Below are 24,125 nucleotides of genomic sequence, written 5' to 3'. Positions count from 1 at the left end.
TATACAGAGGCATGTACCAAATTTATGGTCATAAGAACGTTTTGAAGTTTCATATTTTATCATAGAAATTCTGACTCCATTATTAAAATCGCTTGTAAAATGTGGAACAGTTTTCATTTTTGACTTAAACTGACTTTTACAAAGGTTGATCTAAACAAGAAATTTAGAAAAATTCAGAACATTGGCATATTTTATAAGATAAAAAGTATAAGAAAGAAATATAAATGGAAATTGATAGTCAAGACTCTACTTAATGTCTAGTGCTATTTTTAAAACTGTTTTGGCATATAATTGATGTAGAATAGACTGCACATATTTAAGGTGTATAATTTGATAAGTTTTGACATTTGTATACACTTGTGAAACCATCACCACACTCAAGATAATGAACAAAACCATCATGCTCTAAAGTTCTCTTTGCCCCTTTTGATTTTTGTATTCTTATATATATTCTTGGAGCTTTCTTGTGGGATATAATTAAGTTACTTGCAAACAGTTTCATCCTTCTGGGTCTTTGTTAGACAGGACCAGAACAGTGTTTATACTGGGACTAATTAATTCCCCATTATGTCCTTCTGGGTAGTCTGTCCACTGCCCCAGGAATCATGGCGTTTTCCAGTCTGGCTGGTAGGAAGGGACACTATTCCCAGCCCTGTGTGAGCTCTGGGCACATTTTCCCCTAAACGTTTCTGGTAGATCTTTCCTTGGCTGTGGTAGTTTCCACATACACATGCACTGATCAGTACGAACCTGAGTACTCGAGGGAAACCCTTGAGATTCAAGGGGAATCTCTTTAGAGTCTTTATTCTGTATTTTTCTCTCTTCTCCTGTACTCTGTCCCATGAACTGTAGCCTCTTTGATCTTCTTGGACTCTGAGCTCCGTATGAACTCACAGCTCAACCTGGTTTTCTTTTCTTGCACAGCACCCTTGAAACTCTCTCAAAGCAGTGAGTCAGGGCAATAAAAATAGGGCCCACCTCATTTGTTTCTGCCTGTCAGGGATCAACTCTCCTTTTTTGCTTGTTGTCCTGTGCCTTAAAAGTGGTTGTTTTATATATATAGTACAGTTCTTTCATGGTCTCAGGCAAGAGGGTAAAACCGCTCCCTGTTACTACATCTTGGCCGGAAATGAAATCCCTGCTTAATGCTCATTTAAAATGATCATGGTTTTTGTGCCAGAATGTGGTAGTATTTTTCTGTAGAGGGCTGTTGTATGTGACTTAATGATACATTGTTGCCTGTATGATAGTGATTGCCATATAGGTTTTTCTTTAAGCTGTCATGTGTAGTTTCATTAAGAAGACTGGCTTTGCATAGTTGAATAGTTACCTCTTAAAAGTGTGTTTTAAACCTTATAATATTAGGAGATAAGTTACTATTATCTTAGGTCTTACATGGTTAAGCAAAGTATTGCTTATTATAGTAGAGATTTTGGGGCATGTTTCACAAATTGATTAGTAAAACCTTATGTTTAAAATCTTTGCTTATACTTCACTGAAGTGTTTGTTAGGTGGAAAACTCTTAGTTTTTAAAATAGGCTATTACAAAGTTAATACTGAATTTCTGTTTTACATTATTATAAAATTATGGCATTCCACCTACTACAAATATACATAATTCAAAATAATAGTAACAAATTAATTTGTAATATTTCAGTTTCAGGAACTCTTATCAATGAATCTAGAATGGGAATCAGAAATTTGAGATCCTGCTTCTCATCCTACCTCTTTTGATGCATTTACGTTGTTTAAACCTCTGTTTTTCATTATTTACAAAAGGATTGTTTTTTAAAAAGGCATTTTTAAAGATTATCTTTGAAACACTAGCAGTGCTTTATAAACTGTATTCTGCAAAATGCTGCTGACCTAAAAATTTTGGTGTTTGCTCAACAGTAGAGACATGATTCTCTTGTCAAATCAATGAGAAAATGAGTTAATATTAGACAGGTGTTTTTTAAAAAACGAAACTCATTTTGTGAATAATGGTATCCATTACAGTGTTCGTACCACATTCTTACTATGACTGTAGAGGTATTAGTTGCTATTCATGTTTGTACTTTGACTTTTTGTCTCTTATTTGTGGCATTTGAATGCAGTATTTTCAACAAGTTTCACTGCAATATCTCATTTCAGCTGATACAAATCCTGTAAGGATTGGGGCAATATATCAATATTAAACTAAGCAAGCCTGTGCCAGTTCTTTAAAGATCTCATAGGTAGAGCTTTTGGCAAGGTTTAACGCATATATATTAAGCATAGACCAAAGGTAAAAAAGAAGGAAGATAACATTTATTCAATACTGTTATATGCTATGTACTGTGTTAGATACTTCACTTTGCTACTTGGAGATTGGTGGTATTACTGAAGTTTGGGCAGGTCAGATGATTTGCTCTTGGTTAGAAAGCTCATAAGTGACAAGAGTTGGGATTCAGTTCCTTGCCTTTTTTATTTCAAAACCTAGACTCTCCGCTCTAACATACTGCCTGTGGAAGAAGTAGTGTCATCAAAAATGAAATGAATAAACAAAAATGTTTCAAATTCTGTTGGACTGGTGAAATTAGATAATATATGCCCCAAAGAAATTAGTTTCTTAATTATGTTAATTTAATCCTCACCTATTTTCAGAAGGACTTGGAATAAGGCGTACATTTGAAGTCTAATATTCTTCCTAAAGGCTTTAGGATTGAGTTACTTTTAGAGCTTTACTTTTACTTTCCTTCTGAATTCTTGAGATTTAAACTTTACATTTATTTTGGCGCTTTCATTGTTGTGCATAGTGAAGTTATTCCAAAAATATTTGAGTTCCTGCTGTGTGGCAGGTGTTCTGGTCGGCATTCAGCATGAGCCATGTAATCAGGGGTATACATTTTTAACAGATGTGTCATTCTTTCATTACCGAAATACTGTTATCACTATTTTTATAAATATTGCTTTTGGTCATATTTATTGGGAGTCTCTTGATTCGCTCTGATTTTTTGACTTTCAGTTTTTCAGAGCAAAACCCACCTTTTCCACCCCAGGACAGATAGCTCCTTTGGTCTAAAGAGGCCCCATTCATTTTACAGTACTTCCCTTGTCTGTATCTTGTGGAGTGTGTTTTACTTAAAACAATGACAATCATGTTCATAATTAATAAGCCTAACCTAGCCCTGATTATAGTGTGTTTTATTGTTTAGTCTTCTGCATTTAATTAAACAGAGATGGAGGGGATGTAAATTTAATAATTCACACAGAGCTCTCCGGTCACTTCAGCCCCAAACATATAGTCTTGATTATACACAATGCTGCTGTCTCCTATGCCTTTGCTCCTTTGTTCTCCTGCTATGCAGTATCGTCCCTCCACACAGCTTTCTTTTCTGCTTTCTTAATGTCTACTTGCACGTTCTCTTTCAGCACAGGTATCACATCTGGGACGCTCTTTGCTTCCTGTCCTTCCACTTCCTCCCATCTGCCACAGCCTTGTTAGGATCACCTCCGTGTTGCCACAACATCTTAGATATCTCTATTATTGTCTTTTTATTTGACGTCTCTTTCTCTTATCAGACTGAGCTCCTGCAAGGAATTATCTGTTCCTTTTTTTTATCCTTATATTTTCATTGTCCAGCACAGTACCTGGCAAACAACAGATGTTTGTTACATATTTGATGAATGTATAAATAAATGGCATTGACTTTTATATTTATATTTAAAAAGCTTTAAGTTGCAGGTTTTAAATGTTTTGTCTATTATAAAATATTTCTTTCAGGACCTATATTATTCTTTTGAAAGACTCTTAGGTAGATTTTTCTCTTGAAATTGTGAAAAAAGTTATTTAAAGCCATATTTGTATAATGACATTCAAGTGGCCACAGTAAGATTATTTTCTAATCTCCGCTATCCCTCTGTCTCTTAAGATACAGATCTTATGAATGAGACAGAGTAAAGGACTTTAGGCTGGATAAAGATTAGGATTCCCTGCTGGCTTGTAATTATCAGAATCTGGATGGTTATTTATTTGAATGAAATGATGCATACATTGTGTACATCAAAAGTAAAGCACATGTGATTGTTAGAGGAATGTTTGAACTCCCCAGTGGGATGTCATGGGGTATGTTTATAAACTCCCACTAAGCAGTAGTTCTACAATGGAATTTCACTGGCATTGAGATAATAATTTGCACAGTCAAATTACCTCTTTACAAAAACCCAGGGAATCATGAGGGTCTAATCCTTTATTAATGTCAACCCACAGGCTGCAAGAAAGCGTAAGATTGCCATTCGAAAAGCCCAGGGGAAAAATGTGGAGGCCATTCGGGAACTGAATGAGTATCTGGAACAGTGAGTGTCTTACAAGAGGATTGTGTTTTGTTATTCTGATAAATCTTTTTTAATTAAAATGGAATTTGCATTTGATTTTCCTTTTTGCCTCCATGCTGTTCATTTATAGAATATCTACACACTTACTTTTTTTCCCTTTCCTCGCACCAGATTTGTTGGAGACCAAGAAGCCTGGCATGAACTTGCAGAACTTTATATCAATGAACATGAGTAAGTCGTTAACACATAAAATTTCGTTAAGGAGTGCAATTTTCATCACTATATAAGTTCAGAAGGCATAGTAGTTTCTAAAGGGTTGGTGAGAGGTATGAATCACGTCATTTTAAATTAGCAAAATAAATAAATGAAGGAAAACAAATCAACAGTTTGTGGTTATAATATGTGAATTGCTTTAAGTAGGTCATTTGTGTTTTGCTAAATTATTTTTGTTTGGGAAATGAGTTTTCTTTCAAATACAGATGGCATTCTTTGGAGTTAGAAAGGCATGTATGTGCTGAGCTAAGGTTATTTTTAGTGAATCAAAATTGTGAATTTTTAGAATTTAAATTGTTCTTACATACAAAGAGTATTATACTCCCTGCTGTTTAAAAATTCTGTCAATTGTATGCATTTATTAGCCTTAGTGCTAAGAGAATCAACTCTTCCAAAGTAGAAGCATTCTGTTGCCTGGGTAAAAAACCAAGAATAATCAAGAATGTTGAATGCTGTAGGAACTTGCTTATTGGATATTTAATGTTTTTGTTAGCTTTTTTTTATTGCAGTGACAGGAGGAAATCCCAGTGTGAGAGGATTAGCCCAGTCTTAGTGCAAGTTTTCTAATATCACAGCATTAACGCTAACCTCTATCTAGAGGCAGGCTTTTTTTCCCCTTTTTTCTTAGTGAGGAGTCTGAAGTATATCACATTGTTTCTTTCCTTCCTTTTGAGAGAACAGAATCAGATTCTCATGCACATATTCTTACTGTGCACGAATACTTAGAATACTTAACCTCATTCTCATAGAACAAATAGCTGACATAGGAAATAGTATCGAATGAAGATACTTGTCTCTTGCCTTTGCTCAGGGGTATATATGTATGTGAAATAGAGTTAATGTATTATCTGTGTAATTCTAATAAAAGTGGGGGCGAAAATAAAATGTCAACTTAATGAATGTGTACTGTATTCTGAGAAGCATTTTTCATTTCTCTATTATATATGCTGGCTATCAGATTCTCTGTTTTTTGTTAGGAAGTTATTTCCTGAATCATGTTTGGATGCTTGTATGATCATATATGTAAATATACTTAGCTTTCTCTTATGTATGTAAGAGTGGTAGTGTATTTGGTTAAATGGTAATGTTTCTATTTTTCATTGTTTTAAAGTCAACATTTATAAAGTTTTTTAAATGTAAATTATTTGTATGCTGGAAACTATAAAATATTAATTAAAGAAATTAAAGAACACCTAAATAATACCAAATTCATAGATTGGAGGCTCAGTATTGTTTTGTTTGTTTGTTTTTTGGGTTTTGTTTTTGTTTTTATTGAAGTATAGTTAATTTACAGTGTTGTGTTAGTTTCAGGTATACAGCAAAGTGATTCAGTTACACATACATATAATGATTATTTTTATTTAAATTTTTCCTTGGGCTAAATTCTTAGAAATAGAATTACTTGATTAAATGATATGCACATTTTCAGTGGTTTTGATAAATCATTCCTAGATGTGCACTAGAAAGGTAGTGTCAATTTACTCTCACATCAGCAATTATTAGAATGTCCACTTAACACTGGGTGCTACTGTTCTTTCTAATCTTTGCAAATTGTGATAAGTGAAAATTGGTTACACTTTTTTTAAGAGCTCTTTATATAAATGATATGAGCCTTTGTCTTGTCTAGAATATATCCTTGTTTATTATGTCTTTTTAATATTGATTTTTTTAACTTATAGAAACTTTATATTTTCAGATGGTCAGTATATCAATTTATATTACTTTCAGGTTTTCTATCCTCTAAGAACTATATAAATATATCACCTCTGTGTTTTTCTTCTACTTCTTTATCAGTTTTACTTTTTTGCATGTATTTGTAATATTTCTATATTTAGCTCTCCAATAGGTTATACTTTATTTTTAACCTATCATTAAATTTATTATTATTTACCTCACCTTGTAATAGCCACATTCAGTTTTGCTTTGTTTTGGGTCTCTGAAGAGTTTATTGAGATAGAGTTGGATGTACATTTAAGAGAAATGAACTGAAGAATCCCAAGAAATCAAGAGATACAAAGACAGAAAAGCACCTGAAAAATAGTTTCTTTTCATGGGAAATGATACTTACATTCTGCCTACCCTTTTATCTTGCATTACAAAACTCTTTTTGGTCTCGAAGCTAGTTACTTACACAATGTCCGTTTATTTTTTCTAATTGAACACAGAAGGAATATTCAGATTTACGGTGAATGGAAATAAATGTCTTCAGATTTTTTGAAACTGTGTGAAAATCAGAATGTTCACTTAATTCGTTTAACTTGTTTGAGCAAGTCATTGTCTTCAGTAGGGTATTGTTGGTACAAGTAGTAAGTTACTGTGGAATGTCAGTTTACCACAGTTTTGTGGACCCAGTGGCCAAAATGTACCAATTTAGGAATTGCTTGATATATTTAATATTTTGACATTCTTTTCTTCATATTAATAGTTATAGTAAGTCACAGGCAGCATTGCTAATCTAGATGTAGACTTTTTTACTCCAAATAAATTTCCACAGTAGACTGTTCATATAAGTCTATTCAGTGATTTTATAGAGAGAAAAGGGGATATAGAATTCTGCCACATACTTTTTTTATGTCTTTAAGTTATTTTTATTTAAATTTGCTTCTGATTTATAAATTCTAGATACAGTTATTCTAGTGGTATATGTCACATCAGTTGATCACATTGAGACACTTGCTCTAAGTATAAAAAATTAGTCATGATTTATACCTTAACCCCAACAGTACATATTATAAACAAAAATATGTATTTTAAACAAAGATTCTGAATTTTTTACTTGTAGTTAAAACTAGATGTTATATCAGCAAGGAGCAGTTAGTAAAGATTGATTATGATTGTGATTATTGTAGGTACAGCCTTACTATATAAAATTCTATAACAAAGGGAATTATCAGAATCCTGTAAGGAAAAATCATTATGTTGATAAAGCAATCAAGGAACAAACACTGTAACCTATACATATGCTTTTGTGAGGAAGAGAAGAACTTCAAAAACTAGTTACTGACTCTAATGTAGTAATAATAGTGGTTATTCTATTTTAAATGGATTCCAATTATTTTTACTTCTCTAAATCTTAGTCTCATGAGTTGTATATAATGAATTAATTTCTTTATATATCTGCAGTGGTATTGGCTATGTACCATCTTGGGAGAACTGAGAAAATAATCATCACTCAAATCACTTTTGTATGGCTTAATACTCTTGTGTACCCCGGGCTGAGAAAAACTGGATTAGACCATTTCTCGCTCCTTCCAGCTCTAAGTTTATTTGATTCTATACTTTATCCACAAAATTAATTTGATTTTATATTTTGTAAAATTGGGGGAAGGTATCCCTTCCTTGTATGTGATACTCAATAATTTTTTTTTTTTTTTTTGGTCTGTTTAATCTTTAAATTTATTTATTTATTTATTTATGGTTGTGTTGGATCTTCGCTTCTGTGCGAGGGCCCTCTCCAGTTGTGGCAAGCGGGGGCCACTCTTCATCGCTGTGCGCGGGCCTCTCACTGTCGCGGCCTCTCGTTGCAGAGCACAGGCTCCAGACGCACAGGCTCAGCAATTGTAGCTCACGGGCCCAGCTGCTCCGTGGCATGTGGGATCCTCCTAGACCAGGGCTCGAACCCGTGTCCCCTGCATTAGCAGGCAGACTCTCAACCACTGCACCACCAAGGAAGCCCGATACTCAATAATTTTTGAGAAAAATATCTTGGCATTCATTTTTCATTAGAAACTCCTCTCTGCCCATTTTATCTTACATTATGCTATATAAGAATCAGAGTCACTATTTTGCTCAACCCGTTTAAATCTCTAAGAACACTTATTCTTAGCATTAATATGAATTTTTGGCGTTACCGTAAAGGAACACATTTAGAAGGGAACTATCTTTCTGATGAAGCTGAGTGTTTAAAGTATAGACGACTTCCCCTTCTACACAACGATGAATAAATATCAGATAGGTAGTCACAATACTTTTGTTCTAGACATTTATTCAGTCATTTGTTCAGTCATTCATTATATAGCTATCATATGTCAAGAACCAATACTAGGTTTTGGGCATAAATATGAAAAGGGCTAAATAGCAGCATGATCTTTGATGAGAATTATATATAAGGTCCTTCATATATTTAAAATGCTGTGATTTTGGGCTAATCTGCAGGGTGTTTTTGGTTCCTCTGGCCCTTTGGGTTTGATTGCTGTACCTGTTTTTATGTTACCGTTGACATATTCATCACTACCATCACCACCTCCATTTTTCATCCTGATGTGTAGTGTATATAGGTAGTATGCATGGTGGTTAAGAGTGTAGGCTGTCTGCCTACTTCCTAGGGTTTTGGTGGGATTAAATGAATTAATATTTGTAACACACCTAGAGAGGTGCATGATACATAATGAGCACCTAATAAAAGTTAGCTATTATTAGCCAGTATTTCACATGTTTGAAACTGCAATGTATATATTTTGAAAACTAAGTATGTCAGACATTAGTGTAAAATAGATACCTTTGTATATTGGTGACAAATGTCAAAAATAACTGTAGGTAGCCTTTTTCTGTTGTAATGTCATAACCTCCTCACTGGGACTAAATCTTACAACACCTGTGTTCTTTACGATTTCCTGTAAATAGGAAGGATATTCACATGGCTTGAACATATAAAATACATTAAGGGGAATTATAGTCATGTGGTATAAAACTATTTTTCCAGAGCCCTTTGCAGCAGTTTTCTCCTTAGGTTTTCAGTAAAGATTTTGTTTCTCTACCACATGATTAAATAGTAGTAGAGTGCATATCAAAACCACTAACTTGATCTGTTTTTCATGGGTTTAGAAATTCGTAACTTCATCATAATTTTGTATTTGACAGTAACCTTAAATAATGAAAAGTCTTTGTAATAGAATATGTGGGATATGTCTGTAAAGGATTTTTAGTGAACAGAGAATATTTAATGTTTATTTTCTCATTACACTTTAGCTATTTGAATATTTTATTAAATGATCACTTGACTTGCAGAACTTATTTTATATGTAACCTGATCCAAGATCTTGAAGCCTGTGTTGTTAATTATGTTTGGATGTCATCCTAGTGACCCAGTTTTAAAAATTTAATATCTTGGGACTTCCCTGATGGGACAGTGGTTAAGAATCCACCTGCCAATGCAGGGGACACGGGTTCGAGCCCTGGACTGGGAAGATCCCACATGCCATGGGGCAACTAAGCCTGTGCGCCACAACTACTGAGCCTGTGCTCTAGAGCCCGTAAGCCACAACTGCTGAGGCCACGTGGCACAACTGCCTAGAGCCCATGCTCCGCAACAAGAGAAGCCACCGCAATGAGAAGCCCACGCACCGCGTAACCCCTGCTTGGTGCAAATAGAGAAAGCCCGCGCACTTCAATGAAGACCCAGCGCAGCCATACATACATACATACATACATACATACATACATAAATAAGAAAAAAAGAAAAATGTAATATCTTGATAGTTCACAGGCTGCTTTAGGATTTAAGCTTCTGTTTATTCATTTCATTAAAGAATATGATATTCGTATTTATGAATTCAAGATAAGTACTTTATTAATAAAGGTATTTAAAGTATTTTGGGAATAAAATGTGTAATATCACTAAAATTGTTTTTAAGTTATTTTAAGGTGTAACTGACATAAAATTTATGACTTTTAAAATTAACTCCTTGATGTTTTTCAGCTATGCTAAAGCAGCCTTTTGTTTAGAGGAGCTTATGATGACTAATCCACACAACCACTTATACTGTCAGCAATATGCTGAAGTAAGTGTTTTCAAAAACAACAATTGTATGTGATTTTATTTTTGTTGGTTTTGGGTATTATTATGGAACTAAGAATATGTCCTTAATGTTAGGCAAGTATATAAATATGTAAGATGTGATGAAAATTGATTTGTGGGAGTAAAATTTTTAAATTTTTAATACTATAATGGAAATACTGACTTTTCAATTAAAGGCACTTATTTAAAATAGTGACGTTATTTATATTTTTTTAATTGCGTACTGTATTCTTTCCTAATTATGAATTATGTCACAGTTATCACCATTTAATGGCCTTTAAGGCATTTACAGTGATTAAAATTTTTACATCCATATTCTAGGAAATTCATATTAAGGTCAGTATTTTGGAAAGTAGGAAGTTTTTTTCTTATATGATTAACTGTTAAGAATAGCAATACAATTGAATCCTATAAGGTTAAAAGGACTTCATTATTAAGGAATGTCAGTGCAACTAGGAAAGGACAATTCAGTATGAAGTCTAGATTTATAATGCTAGTAATAGAAAATAAAGTTGTGAAGCATTTGGAAGGCAGTTGAAATAGAAATTATACTGGCTTTCTTATATTGGCAGCATTTTTTTATTTTAAAAACTCAGTGATCTTAATGTTCATAGAATATAATGATTCTGGAGGGTATGTTATGCTTTAAAGTTTAGATTAGCTTTAACAGCTTTAAGATGAATTCTTTTAACATCTTGCCTTTGTTTACAGAATATCTGTTTCAATTACTAATGCCTGTGGTATGATGAAACATGCTGTATTTCAAAGTAGTAAAATAAACAGGTTTCAGCACTCCGTAATTTTTAACAGGTTAAATATACCCAAGGTGGACTTGAAAATCTTGAACTTTCAAGAAAGTATTTTGCGCAGGCATTGAAACTGAACAACAGAAATATGAGAGCTTTGTTTGGACTTTACATGGTGAGTTGAGGTGCATGTTTAATGTTATTTTATGAAATGTCATTTAAAGTCCATTAACCGTCCCAGTTAATCACTTCCCTCTTTTTTTTTTTTTTTTTGTATTTCATTGATAAGCATATGATTTTTTTCCTCTAGTTAATTATGAGCAATAGGTTGTAAGGCGGTTATATTTTTGAATGTTAATATATCCCAGCTATTTGACATTTCATTGTCAATTATCTTTTACTTTATCAGAATTTAAATCTGCCTTTATGAAATTAAATAGTAACAGATACAAAGCTATATTATGTATTTCTTAATTGTTTTGTTATTCTTGGGTTCATGCCCAACATTTTATTTCTTACCTTAAATTATAATTGTATGAGATATTTTTAAACTATGTTTATAAAAGACATATTAGAAATAAAATCTCTAATGCCAAATTAAAACTTTTTTATGGTATAGAAAAACAGTTTGTGGTACGCATGTAAGTAAATATTTCTTTTGTTTATGTATGCTAGATGATGAGCTTAGAAAAAGTCAGTTAACAAGAGCTATGGGAAATAGAGGAAGAATTTAATGAACTTCAAATTTATATAAAATGAGCTCCTTTCTACAGTCAGAATGACTAGAAAAATAAACTTCTTTAATACACCAGTTCTTTGAAATTTTATTTTATCCTAGTCTTTTCATGGACTTTTGGATGACTATTTTGTTGGAGCTCAGTGAAAAGAATTGATTGCAGAAATGGAGGCAGGAAGAAACGTAAATGAAATAATTTTCAGCAAAGAAATGGCAAAATATAATTAGAAAACAGATTAAAGGGATTTCAAAAAATTTTTTCTGGATTCTACCAGTGCCAATTGTAGCAGCTTGTAGGTACAGTATGGTAGCAGTGTCTCTTTTACCAAATAAATACTATTTTAAAAAATAAATTATTAATAATAGTAAAAATACATAGCACTTTATGTGTCAGGTGTTGTTATGACCTCTCTTTTTTATTTTAAATCATTACATCTTTACATCAGCTATTTGAGAAGGTACTATTACTGCTACCATTTCACAGAAAATGAAACTAAGACACAGAGGGTTCTGATTAATTTGCCCAAGGGTGGACACAGAGCTACTAAATGATTGAGCTAGGATTCCAGCTCAGGCAGTTGACTCCAGAGTCATTCTCTTAACTACTGCAATCAGATTTTGGCATATAAATTCCTTAGTGGCAGAGGAGGAAACAGAAGGAAAAAGCATATAACACAGGTTAGGCATAAAAGAAACCACATGGACAGAGATTCTTAAGAATAAGATATATTTAAGCATAAGATAAAATTTGTATCTTTCTCTCCTCAGAAATACATACAATTAAAAATAAGAATATGATTTTGAGGGTCTACAGATTCTTGCATGGATCCCAGTTTAACAATCCCTTGTTTAAACACATCTTTAAAAAGGAGATGATGGCTCTAATTGGTTCTATGGAACATAGTTTGGAAACTCTCGGTGTAGTGAAAAGAGAAATAGGTTGGAAGTGATGATCTCTTTCTACTTCTAAGACTTCGTTAACTTACTTTGGTTAAGTCAATTCACTCCTATTGGACTTAATTTTTTTTTCACCTGTTAATGTAGGAAGTTAGACTAAATTATTTTTGAGGTTCCTTATATTAATATTCAGTAATTCTATAATTCTGACATAGAAAAGTTGAAGTAATTCAGTAATAAGAAATAGCACCAGTAATATCCTACAGTATTTAAGTGATGATGGAATTTTACCTTCAAGGGCTGTGGTAGATAACTAATAAAATAATTTTAGATGTTATTTAAGATATCCTTTCTCTTCCTACTACCTTGGATTATTCTCCATTTTAAAATATATTTTCATTTGTAAACACTAATTTCATTCAGCTTTATTTTATTTTAAAAATTGTGTTGGTACAGTTTTTAAAAACTCTTTATTATCAGCCCATTGCAATTATGACCCTTACATGTTTTTGATTGTCTTGGCTACATCAAAGGAGTATTGTTTTTGATGTTTCTTTTTTGTTCTTAGTCTGCAAGTCATATTGCTTCTAATCCAAAAGCAAGTGCAAAAACAAAAAAGGACAACATGAAGTATGCTAGTTGGGCAGCTAGTCAAATAAACAGAGCTTATCAGGTTAGTATTGATAATTTTATATTATGACATAGGTCAGTTAATGTATTTCTTAGTTGTTGTTTATGTTTCTACAAACTACAAAGCTAGGTGTCTATCATTGAACTTTTGTGCTTTTGGGTCTTTATCAAATGTTTTAACTGTGTAGAATTAACTTGTAGGATGCTTTTTTTTTTTTCCTCAAAAGGAGTCTGTTACTATTATCCCATAATGAGCCTTATCATCTCAGTAGTTCTACATTTGGCAAATAAAAAAAAGTAACTGTAAAAATCCAGAAAGGATAAATTTCATGATGCATTTCAGAGGCAGATTGGGTATGTGAGTGTATTATTAATCAGAGATATCTCAAATAATAAAAAAAAGAGGAAGAAAATCCTAAAAGTAAACTAACAAGACTATATAACAAAGTTTATGTACTCTGTTTACAGTCAGACCTTATCTGAAACATCTCCCCTCATTTTTTTTTTTTTTTAAAGTTTTTATTTATTTATTTATTTATTTTTGGCTGTGTTGGGTCTTCGTTTCTGTGCGAGGGCTTTCTCTAGTTGTGGCAAGCGGGGGCCACTCCTCATCGCGGTGCGCGGGCCTCTCACTATCACGACCTCTCTTGTTGCGGAGCACAGGCTCCAGACGCGCAGGCTCAGTAGTTGTGGCTCACGGGCCTAGTTGCTCCGTGGCATGTGGGATCTTCCCAGACCAGGGCTCGAACCCGTGTCCCCTGCATTGGCAGGCAGATTCTCAACCACTGCGCCACCAGGGAAGTCCCTCCCCTCATTTTTTAGTTTACTGAAGCTCATCCCTAGGAGATTCTTCAGAAAAGACTCATGGAGAAACTCATCTTCTTACATCTTTCATGTTTGTAACTTATCCGTCTATAGTCTTTATATTTGAAGGACAATTTGACTTTTTATACATCCTTTGCTATTAAATACATTTACCTAAGTATTAAACATATTGTTCCTTTTTTTGTTTTTTTTCTTTTTTAGGATAAAATATTGCTGTCAACAAGTTTCATGCCATCCTGATTTTCTTTCTCTAATAAGTGACTTGCACTTTTTGTCTGGTTGCCCAAAGGAATTTTTTCTTTATCTTTAAAATCCAATAGTTTCACTATGATAATGTTTTGTTGATATTCTTGGGTCAGTCTTCCCAAATACACTGTAGACCTTTTTAATATTTGGATTCAGTCCTCTTTTAAGTTGAGAAAAGTTGCTTTTAGAATTATGATTTTGAATTTTTTGTGCTTGATTCCTTAAGTTTTCTTTTTCAGGTCTCCAACTATAAGTTTATTGGCTCTCCTTTCGCACTTCCTTTTATCATTCATTTTTTTTTTCAAATCCTTCTGTCATTTTCTGTATTTTATTCTCTTCTTTTTTTTCTGGTAATAATTTTTTTATGGAATTAATTCTTTTTTTTCTGTTCTCTGCATTTAAATAAGATAGTTTTTCTGGGCTGTTAGGAGGTGGTTTTTACCATCTTAGGGGAGTCAGAGATCGAACAGCATAACTTTCCCAGCTTGACCTTTATATGTTTCCTCTTCTTTGTTACAGAGAACTCAAATATGACCTCTCTATATATCCAGTCTTTCTTAGAACTAGGTCAGGTTCAGAATGATTTTTCTGGCTGCAGGCCTCTCCGTGTTCTACCCCTATGGATCTACAGATCTTGAATTTTGAGGTGGTGTTCTTAGTTTTAAATGTTACATTTTGTTGTTGTTGTTTTTTCTTCTGGGATTTTCTGCCTCTGGGCATCACTACCTCCCACCCTCCCCTTCTCCCCTTATCTGAACCATCTCTCCCTCTTAACCCCAGTGTTTCTGCCCTGTTAAATTTGGTTTCAGTTTCTGTAGTTTTCTTTCAGTGTGAGGTTTTTTTCCTTTTGGAAGAGGGTGTTTGCTGGATAATTCAGAGATTTTGAGGTCTTAGACTATTAGATTTGTTTAATGTCACGTTTGCATACAGTTTTTTATACTTTGATTTGGAGCCTATGAGACTGTCCTAGTTTTGCAAGCCATTTGCAGATGCATCAGTTCATACTTTTTTTTTACTTTTGTGGCCTAGAGAGTAGTAGGTTGCCCTCTTTTACATCCTGTAGTGCCTACCACATAGCTGTTGAGCTTTTGTAGGTCCTGCTACTGCTGGTGGTATAACAACCTTCTAGGATTTTGAAGGATTGCCTGCAATATAGTTTTTTTTGAAAGATGTCTTTGTTGGGTTTGTTTCCTCTTATTTTGGTCTTGGTTTTGGTGCTATTTGTTTCTTTGTTTTTGTACTCCTGGTTGGGGAGATTAAAACAATTCAGTGCCCTGTGATCACACCATTTAGTCACTTTTGTGTAGTTTTATTATATATAATAGAGAATGTTAGTTCTGTTGGCATATTGCAAGTCAGAATATTTATGAATATTAGCTAGGCTGTGCTTCTTCAAATGGAGTTTGAGATGGCTCGAGGGGTTCCACACAGAGTAGGCTTGGGGGTTGGGGGTTGCGAGGGAGGGAGGGGTAGTTTGTGATTTAAAAATAAGACTTGGATAATATGAAAATAATAGTATGCAAACTACATCATTGTTTTTAAGATATTTTTGAGAAACAACCAGCTGCTCAGAGAGTGCTTTTTTTGACATGGCATGACTATATTTCTAAAATCAATTTTTATTAAATTATACATAGAAAAATGAACCCAAGTCACAAAGATACATTCCAATGAATTATACAAGTAAATGTAACCAGGTCAATAAATAGAAACATTATAGCACCCCAAAACCTTCCTGGTACCTTCTTTCAAATTCTACTCCTTGTATTCCCCTCAAAAGTACAAATGTATAATCCCATAGTTTTGGCTTTTTTTTTTGAACTTTATAGAATCATACAGTATGTATTTATTTTTGTCTGGCCTGTTTCATGATTTATGAGTTTTATCTTTGTTTAAGTCTGTAGTTCATTTATTTTCATTGTACTGTAGTCTATTATATGAACATACTATAATTTATTCAGTTTTTTTTAAAATTTATTTTATTTATTATATTTGGCTGTGTTGCGTCTTCATCACTGCTCACGGGCTTTCTCTAATTGTGGCGAGCGGGGGCTACTCTTCTTTGCAGTGCACGGGCTTCTCATTGTGGTGGCTTTTCTTGTTGCGGAGCACGGACTCCAGGCACACGGGCTTCAGTAGTTGCAGCATGCAGGCTTAGTAGTTGTGGCTCGCGGGCTCTAGAGCCCAGGCTCAGTAATTGTGGCGCATGGGCTTAGTTGCTCCGCGGCATGTGGGATCTTCCCGGACCAGGGCTCGAACCCGTGTCCCCTGCATTGACAGGCGGATTCTCAACCACTGTGCCACCAGGGAAACCCCTTTTTCACTTGTTGATAGACGTTGGATTATTTCCTGTTTGGGGCTATTATGAATAATACTACACTGATATTGCTGTACAAGTCTCTTGATGTATATGTACATGTACTTCTTAGGGGTGTATACCTTTGAGTGGAAATACTGGGTCATAGGATGTACATATATCTAACTGAAGTAGATAAAGCTGGTTTTCCAGATTACTTGTTTATAGTCCCACCAGCAGTGTTTGAGAGTTCTCATAGTTCCACATTTTCACCAACACGTCCTTCTGTCAGTTTTTGTTATTATAGTCATTCTGGGTATGTGTAGTGGTATCTTCATGGTTTTATTTTGTATCTCCCTGATGACCAGTGAGGTTGAACACTTTTTCATATGTTTATTGGCTGTTTGGATTTCTTCTTTCATGAAGTCTATGTTTTTCATTGGTTTATGACTTTTTATTTTGTTTTTTAGTTTTTTGATTATGGGCCCTTTGTTCATTATATGTGTAGCAGATCTTTTTAACTCCTTAGTTGCAATCACTTTCAAATGATTTTGGTGAAGAAAGTTTTGAAGATTATCTTCACCCTAATCGTTCATTTCCTTTATGGTTTGTGCTTTGATGTTCTGTTTAAGAAATCATTTGCTGCTGATGGTCATAAAGATAATCTCGTGTGTCTTTGGAGGTTTTTTTCTTCTACTTTTCACATTTAGATCCACAATCCATTTGGAACTGATTTTTATGTATGATGTGAAAATAGAGGTCTGTTTCCCCCCTACGTAGCTTTCCAGTGTTTCTATCTCTGTATTCTGTCATGAGTCCCATTCTATGGAAGCTGCTACCTTATAATAGTTGAGAGAGAACACAGATGCTCGAGCTGTATTGTCTGGCTTCCAAGTTTGGCTCTGACATGTGGCCATGGACAAATTACATACCATCTCTGGGCCTAGCTTTTCATTTGCAAGATGGATGTAATAAAAGTTTTCTGAGTATTAAAGGAGTTGATACATACTTTTTACCATATCACAGTAATACACATTATATTGTGTTTACTAATTGCATGCTGTAAGTTCACTTTATTATGTCTATTTTTATTGCAATTACAATAACAGTAACAATAACAGTTATAATAGCAAACAGAAAATTTTTTATAAGGTAGGTACTTTTCCTGTTTACAAATGAGGAAATTAAGGCATGAAAGATTAAATAACTTTCTCCAAGGTGATATAACTGGTTAATGACAGAGCGGTTCTCAAACCTAGGCAGCCTGACTCCAAGTTTGATGTTCTTAATGGCCACAATATACTGCCTTTATAAAGAGATGTCAGGTATAAATGTTTCTAAAACTGTAATTATAGTTTCCAACTCCCTTCTTAGTTATTTTCTCATGTGAACAAGTGATATCCTACCCTCACTTGTTTCCCTTTTCATTTCAGACCCAAAGCTCTCCATAGTAACTAAATTTAGAGTTTCATTTTGTTTGTTTGTTTGTTTGTTTTTCCTCTTTTTCACTGTCTCTTCAGTAATGCAAGACCAGGCAAGCATGCCCTTCCCTGCCATATGAGATGCACTTTACCATTAGACATGAATCCATCATTTCGATATTTTAAGCCATTGTTCATATATCCAAACCCTATTCGTTAGTAATATTTTCCCTCCCTGCCATTCTCTTTAAACAAATTTTTAAAAATTGTCTTATTAGATCCATTCTCTTTTCATAGACTTATTTTTAAAGTCTCAGTGTTTTTTGGAAAGAGCTCTGATAATATCATCTGTGCTCTTCAGTCTTTGACTTTGGCACCATAAACTCTGTAGTACCCAGTGATGTTTTACACATCTTTCCTGAAGGTATGATTTGCCTTTTCTTGACTCTAAGGGAAAGGATAGTATAAGGAATTTTTGTAAGTTTCTGTCATCTTGGATACCACTCCAAAAAGATAACATCTCTCAGTTGATAATGTCAGGTTTCTGTATAGCAGCCTAAAATACCTCTCAATTAGGAATCACCCATCATGCAAAATTTATTTTTGCCTCTAGACACTAGTAACACTTTTTTTGTTTGTTTTTGTTTTTGTTTGGCTGTGCCGCACAGCATGCAGGATCTTAGTTTCCTAACCAGGGATCAAACCCGTGCCGCCTGCAATAGAAGCACAGAGTCTTAACCACTGGACCACCAGGGAAGTCCCAGTAACGGGTTTTAAATAAAATCTTTTGGTGCATTTGAAATTTTCATCTCTATGCTTTTTCTACAGAAGTTGGTGGTTTTCTTCATGTGAATCAGATTTCATAAATACTTGTATCTATTGCCTTTTGCTAACATAGTGGTTTAAAATAACTTATTTGCTTATGAATCTGTAGGTATGTAGGCTTGCACTCAGTTGAGTAATTCTACAGGTCTATAGTGGACTTATTTTTTTTCTGCTCTATGCTAGTGGTTGATGGCCTCACTTAAATGTCTGATGGTTGGCTCTCTGTCAGCTGGGGGTGCTGGGCCTTGTATTTCTCATTTGGCAAGCTAACTTGGACTTATTCACATGATGGTTTCAGGGTTCCAGGAGCAACAAACAGGCAAACTCCAGTGCCCAAGGGTGTTCTGAGCCTCTGGTTGTGTCACATATTGCTAATGTTCCATTGAGCAAAACAAGTCGCATGGTGAACCCAGATACAGGGGATATAATATTTCACCTCTCAATCGGAAGAGAAATATGTGGTCATTTGGCAATTTATTACACTTTTGTATAACTCCATAGTTCCATCCTTCTGTTTTTGTTTATTTTGCCTTTTTCTTTTTATCTACTTTATTGAGGTATAGTTTACATACAATAACATGCACACATTTTAAGTGTACAGTTGAGTTTTGACAAATGTATACTCCTCTCTCACCACTACCCCATTCAAGACATACAGTTTCCATCACCCCAGAAAGTTCCCCTCTGACACTTAGTAGTCAGCCCCATTCCACACTGCAGACTAGCACTGATTTGATTTTCATCACTATAAATTAGTTTTGCCTGTACTAGAACCTTATATACAAATGAGATCATAGATTATGTACTCTTTTCTGCATTGCTTCTTTCACTCAGCATGTTTCTGAGATTCATCCATCCACTTCTCCATTTTATTTATCTTATTACTTTGTCCACCCATATTATTTTCCACAAACTGTAAATTTGTGAATTTTAGCCCAACTTACTCCAGTTATCACAATGGGTAAATCATTGACCTTTGAATTTGATAAGCATTTTTTTATTATTTGAGTGGTTTTCTCGTTAGTTTTCTTTAAGATCCATCAGGAAATTATGAAAAAAGTTTACTTAAGCAAAATCTATATGAAAAATAAAAATGCAGAATTTGTGATTAATGTGGAAAAGTATAATTTTCAGAGATTGACATTTTAGTAATAAATCTCTGGGATCTAATTGAGAACTTTATGATATGTCTAGGCATATAAACAAGTATAAAGTGTATAATAAGTATTCCTTATTGTAATGTTTTTCTAGGCATTTAAAAATTAGAGAAAATGAGATTTTAAGAACTGCTTTCTTTGTTTCTACTTAATAATGAAACAAAATATGGCTACTACTTGCTCTTCAATTAGGTAATTGGTTTAGCATGTTCAGTAGAGGCAGGCAAGTTTGATTAATGCTCATGAAAAACTTTAATGTGAACCTACTCACAGTAATTTTCCAGATAAATGCTTCTTTGGTACTCTGTTAAATTCGTCTGTGCTAGTGATCCATATGTTATTTGTGATTGCAGAGGTGATTTTGTTACTATCCTTTTGGGAAATAGAAAATTAAATCATGATTTGAGGGAAAAATAGGATTCCGGCTTAATCAGTTAAATTGCCATATAATTCTAGAATAGACAAAATAATTGCATGTCAGGTAAAATTTGAAGTGATAGATTTATATTTCCAACTTTCTTTTTATTTGTTCTGACACAAGTTAGTTTGGTTTATTCTAAATTGCACTGGTTGTCAGTAGTGTTGACACACAATCTTAGGTGGTTTTCTAAAATTAGCTAATTTTGAAAATCACAAATTTGTATTTATTATTATTTTTATTACATTTAAACACAAATCAAGAAAAATGCTATATTTTAAAATACTATGACTTCAGCGCTACACAAATTTTTCATTTTTATTTTCCATTTAAAAAATTAGGTGTCCTATTTTATACCCCTTCCCCCAACCCATCAAAAGCTTTTTCTTAGAATTAGACCTACAAGTATCTGATTAGGACGATTCCTGTTTACTTTGGGTAGGCAGTGGTAAAAGAAAAGGCTTTCTGTTCTTGGTAAGTCCTTGTGAAAGTGACTCTATCAACTGGGTAATAGGAGTAATAAGCACACTCCACATCCTTTACTCACCAAGGGAAATTATGAAAGGGCAGAGTTTTAAATGTGGTGTTGCTATTGCCATATTTTTCAATTATGGCCTGTATATTCAGCATTTGAATTCCTTAAATTAATGATGTCTTATGAAGGGCAAAGTGATCTTGATTCTTACAAGAAGCTTTTCTCTTTCCCTGGCATTTCCTCTAGAAATCCCCTTTAGTTACTCTATTAAATCAGGATTCAACCACAGAAGCTAATGGTTTAGGAAATAGGAGAATCATAATGTTAAGCTGCAGCCAGAGGGGTCAGAGGCAGGTTACCAATTCCTGAAGCGTATTGCTTCTACTGATGTTACCTGGGCTTGATCACTTAATCTTTCTCAACAGGTCATAAGAAGTTTGCCAAATTAAGTTAATTACAAAAGAGAAGGAACACATCATAAATCAAGTACTAAGTCCCTAAGACAGCATTGGTATTTGAAGGAAAGATCAGTCACTTGAAAGTATACTGAGTGCTTAGATGTTAACTTGAAAATACTGTATGTTGCTAATAGAAAATGTTAATACTTTAACCAGGGGAAAAACAGGTAATATAGTTATAATAAACCTTCCCCTGCCTTTACAAGGAACACATACTTATCTAGTAAATCTGTAGTGATAAGTCAAACTGATAAATGATAGGAATTGTCAGTCTAGTTAGAAAACTCATTTTGAAATCAGCATGGGGTATTCAACAGTGTTTTCCCCACTTATCATGCACTATATTGAATTTAATACACATGAATTTGCTTTTAAATGTACAAAGATAGTATTTAATGCACTATGTTTTGTTTTTATTGTAAAATCCAATCCCAATTTGGTATTATAAAATAAATTATGACTTAATAAACTAGAAATGCATGTTTTAAAATGTTTAATATGTAGCATAGAGTTTTATTTGATAGGTTTTTGCTGCAGAAACATGATATTATCTAGTCAACTAATAAATCTGGGAAATTTTTAAAAATTACAGCCCACTATAAGTAGTTTTAGAGAAATCTTGCAACTCTAAAATGTTTGATAAAACTTCTTTACATTTGTATTTTACCTTTGTTTGAAATTGTAAAAAGTTGATTAGAGGCCACACAGGTAGTCCATATTCCTACATAAATATAAGCTAAATTTCATTTCTAAATTATGCTTTTTATTTCATAAAACTTTTCTGGTCTGAAGAGGGAGTACAGTTTGAAAATCATATTAATGTTTTTATAGGTTATCATACTACTTAAACATTTAAACTGGCCAATTTCACACGGAAATTTTTTTATATGTCAGTTGAAGATGAAACCTTAATGAAAATGTCCTTAAAACCCAAATTTTGTTTTTTATTGCAGAAAAAGAACATATCTGATTTCATGCTAGTGATAAAATAGATAATGTTAACTCTCTAACAATTTGAAAGTAAGACTGTGATTTTGAACCTGCCACTGAAATTGAGCTTAATTGCATTTTCTAAAAATTAGTTTGCAGGTCGAAGTAAGAAGGAAACCAAATACTCTCTCAAGGCAGTCGAAGACATGCTGGAAACACTGCAGATCACCCAGTCTTAAGGTTTCAAAAACTCTTTCACATTACATTTCACAACTGTAAAATTGAGCTCACTGGTTTGTGACTTATTTACTAGATGCCCAGTGCTATTTATATACTGATTTTCTGCTAAGAAGGCAGTTGTAAAGAATGTGTTTATATAAACCTAAAAATGCCATTTACTGCTAAGCAGGAAGATGGGGAAAACCCATGGAAGAGAGATTTGACAAGATTCTTACTGATTGTACATCATTCTTTCCATATCATACATATATAACTGCTTTTAAACCACAATCTGATATAGAAATAACCTTGTTAAATAAACTGATGATTTATTAAACTTGCATATGAAAATTCTAGATTCTTTTTGTTATACTCAAATAGTGAGTGACTATATTGTTTTAGAACTCAATTTCTAGTTAACTCCTTTTTATTTGTGATAGGAAATACATAGCATATATAGATGACAGAAGCAAAATGCTGGCAAATTATTTTCATTCTTTTTATAGCGTCAGGTTGGGTTTCGCTCTGTATTCCAGTGGGCTATTATTTTATATGCTGTAATGTTATTCTGATAAATCTTGATTAAAATACATCATTCTCCAAAGTTCAGCACTATCTTTTTTATAAAATTTTGTTTTGCTATGGGACATAACTGAGATTTTTTTTACCTATAAAATGGTTTAAGGTTCATGTATGTTATGATATTCAAATTTAACCCTTATGAAAGTTATATTTATCCAACTTTCAACTCTATGTAAAAGGCATAATTTTTAGAGAACATAGATAATAGGGATGAAAGGAGTTTCAGTGGCTTAGTTATTTTTACTTTAAGGAAAAATAAGAAAATCTGAACTATCTTTAGAAGCAAAATTTTTACAATTCTCATATCTCATTACTCCTCAGTAATAATAATTAGAATTTCTTCTTCCTTTTTTTCTCTTTTCATAGTGAACAACCATTACACTACCTTTAGCAGTATTTTGCATGTTTCACAATAGAATAGAAAGAACTTTGAGAGTTAACCACTTTATTCAGACACAAATCAGTTTTTAAAATAGGCAGTTGTTCATTCAGGGCAAATATTGTTAGTATTAGTCTGTAATTTATATACATAACTTCTATATTACATATAGAAATACATATATAAATTTTAATTAATTAATTACCAACATAATAGAGAGACTCTGACATGCTTGTTATTGCTTTATTTGCGCAAATTGGAGATCATGGAAGAATTGACAACCTGGAAGTCTTAAGGAAGAAAACTATTGTCAGTATCAGCTTTTTAACCTTTTGAGTTATTCTGTTAGTAAATTATTCTCCACATCTAGTCTAATTCTTTCATTTTACAGTTTTTTTTTCATTTTATTTTGCCCTGAATAATGGGCAGATGTGAAATAACTCTTCCCATATGAAGATAATTCTTATAAATTAATAATTGTTGTCACAAGATACACTGTTTTTGCCCATGAATTTAGTA

At 33.4% G+C, this 24,125-nt stretch overlaps 1 protein-coding gene across 6 annotated transcripts in view; it reads left to right on the top strand.

The window, feature by feature from the left end:
• The window catches only part of EMC2 (ER membrane protein complex subunit 2), a 392,876-nt gene that overhangs the window by 24,273 nt on the left and 344,478 nt on the right, over nucleotides 1-24,125 (top strand). For all 6 annotated transcript variants that reach the window (XR_014236531.1, XR_014236532.1, XR_014236533.1 and 3 more), the window contains 6 exons: nucleotides 4,232-4,317; nucleotides 4,468-4,527; nucleotides 10,268-10,349; nucleotides 11,177-11,287; nucleotides 13,314-13,418; nucleotides 22,579-22,666. Coding sequence is in view for 2 of the 6 variants with exons in the window: in XM_082364422.1 (XP_082220548.1) it covers nucleotides 4,232-4,317; nucleotides 4,468-4,527; nucleotides 10,268-10,349; nucleotides 11,177-11,287; nucleotides 13,314-13,418; nucleotides 22,579-22,665 (531 nt within the window). In the remaining 4 variants the exon portion in view is untranslated. The remainder of the gene's footprint in view (nucleotides 1-4,231; nucleotides 4,318-4,467; nucleotides 4,528-10,267; nucleotides 10,350-11,176; nucleotides 11,288-13,313; nucleotides 13,419-22,578; nucleotides 22,667-24,125) is intronic.

The sequence above is a fragment of the Balaenoptera borealis genome (assembly GCF_965194805.1).
Source record: "Balaenoptera borealis genome assembly, chromosome: 17".
Classification (NCBI taxonomy): domain Eukaryota; kingdom Metazoa; phylum Chordata; class Mammalia; order Artiodactyla; family Balaenopteridae; genus Balaenoptera; species Balaenoptera borealis.
The sequence above is the reverse complement of the archived record's forward strand: the minus strand, read 5'-3'. Positions and strand labels throughout refer to the sequence as shown.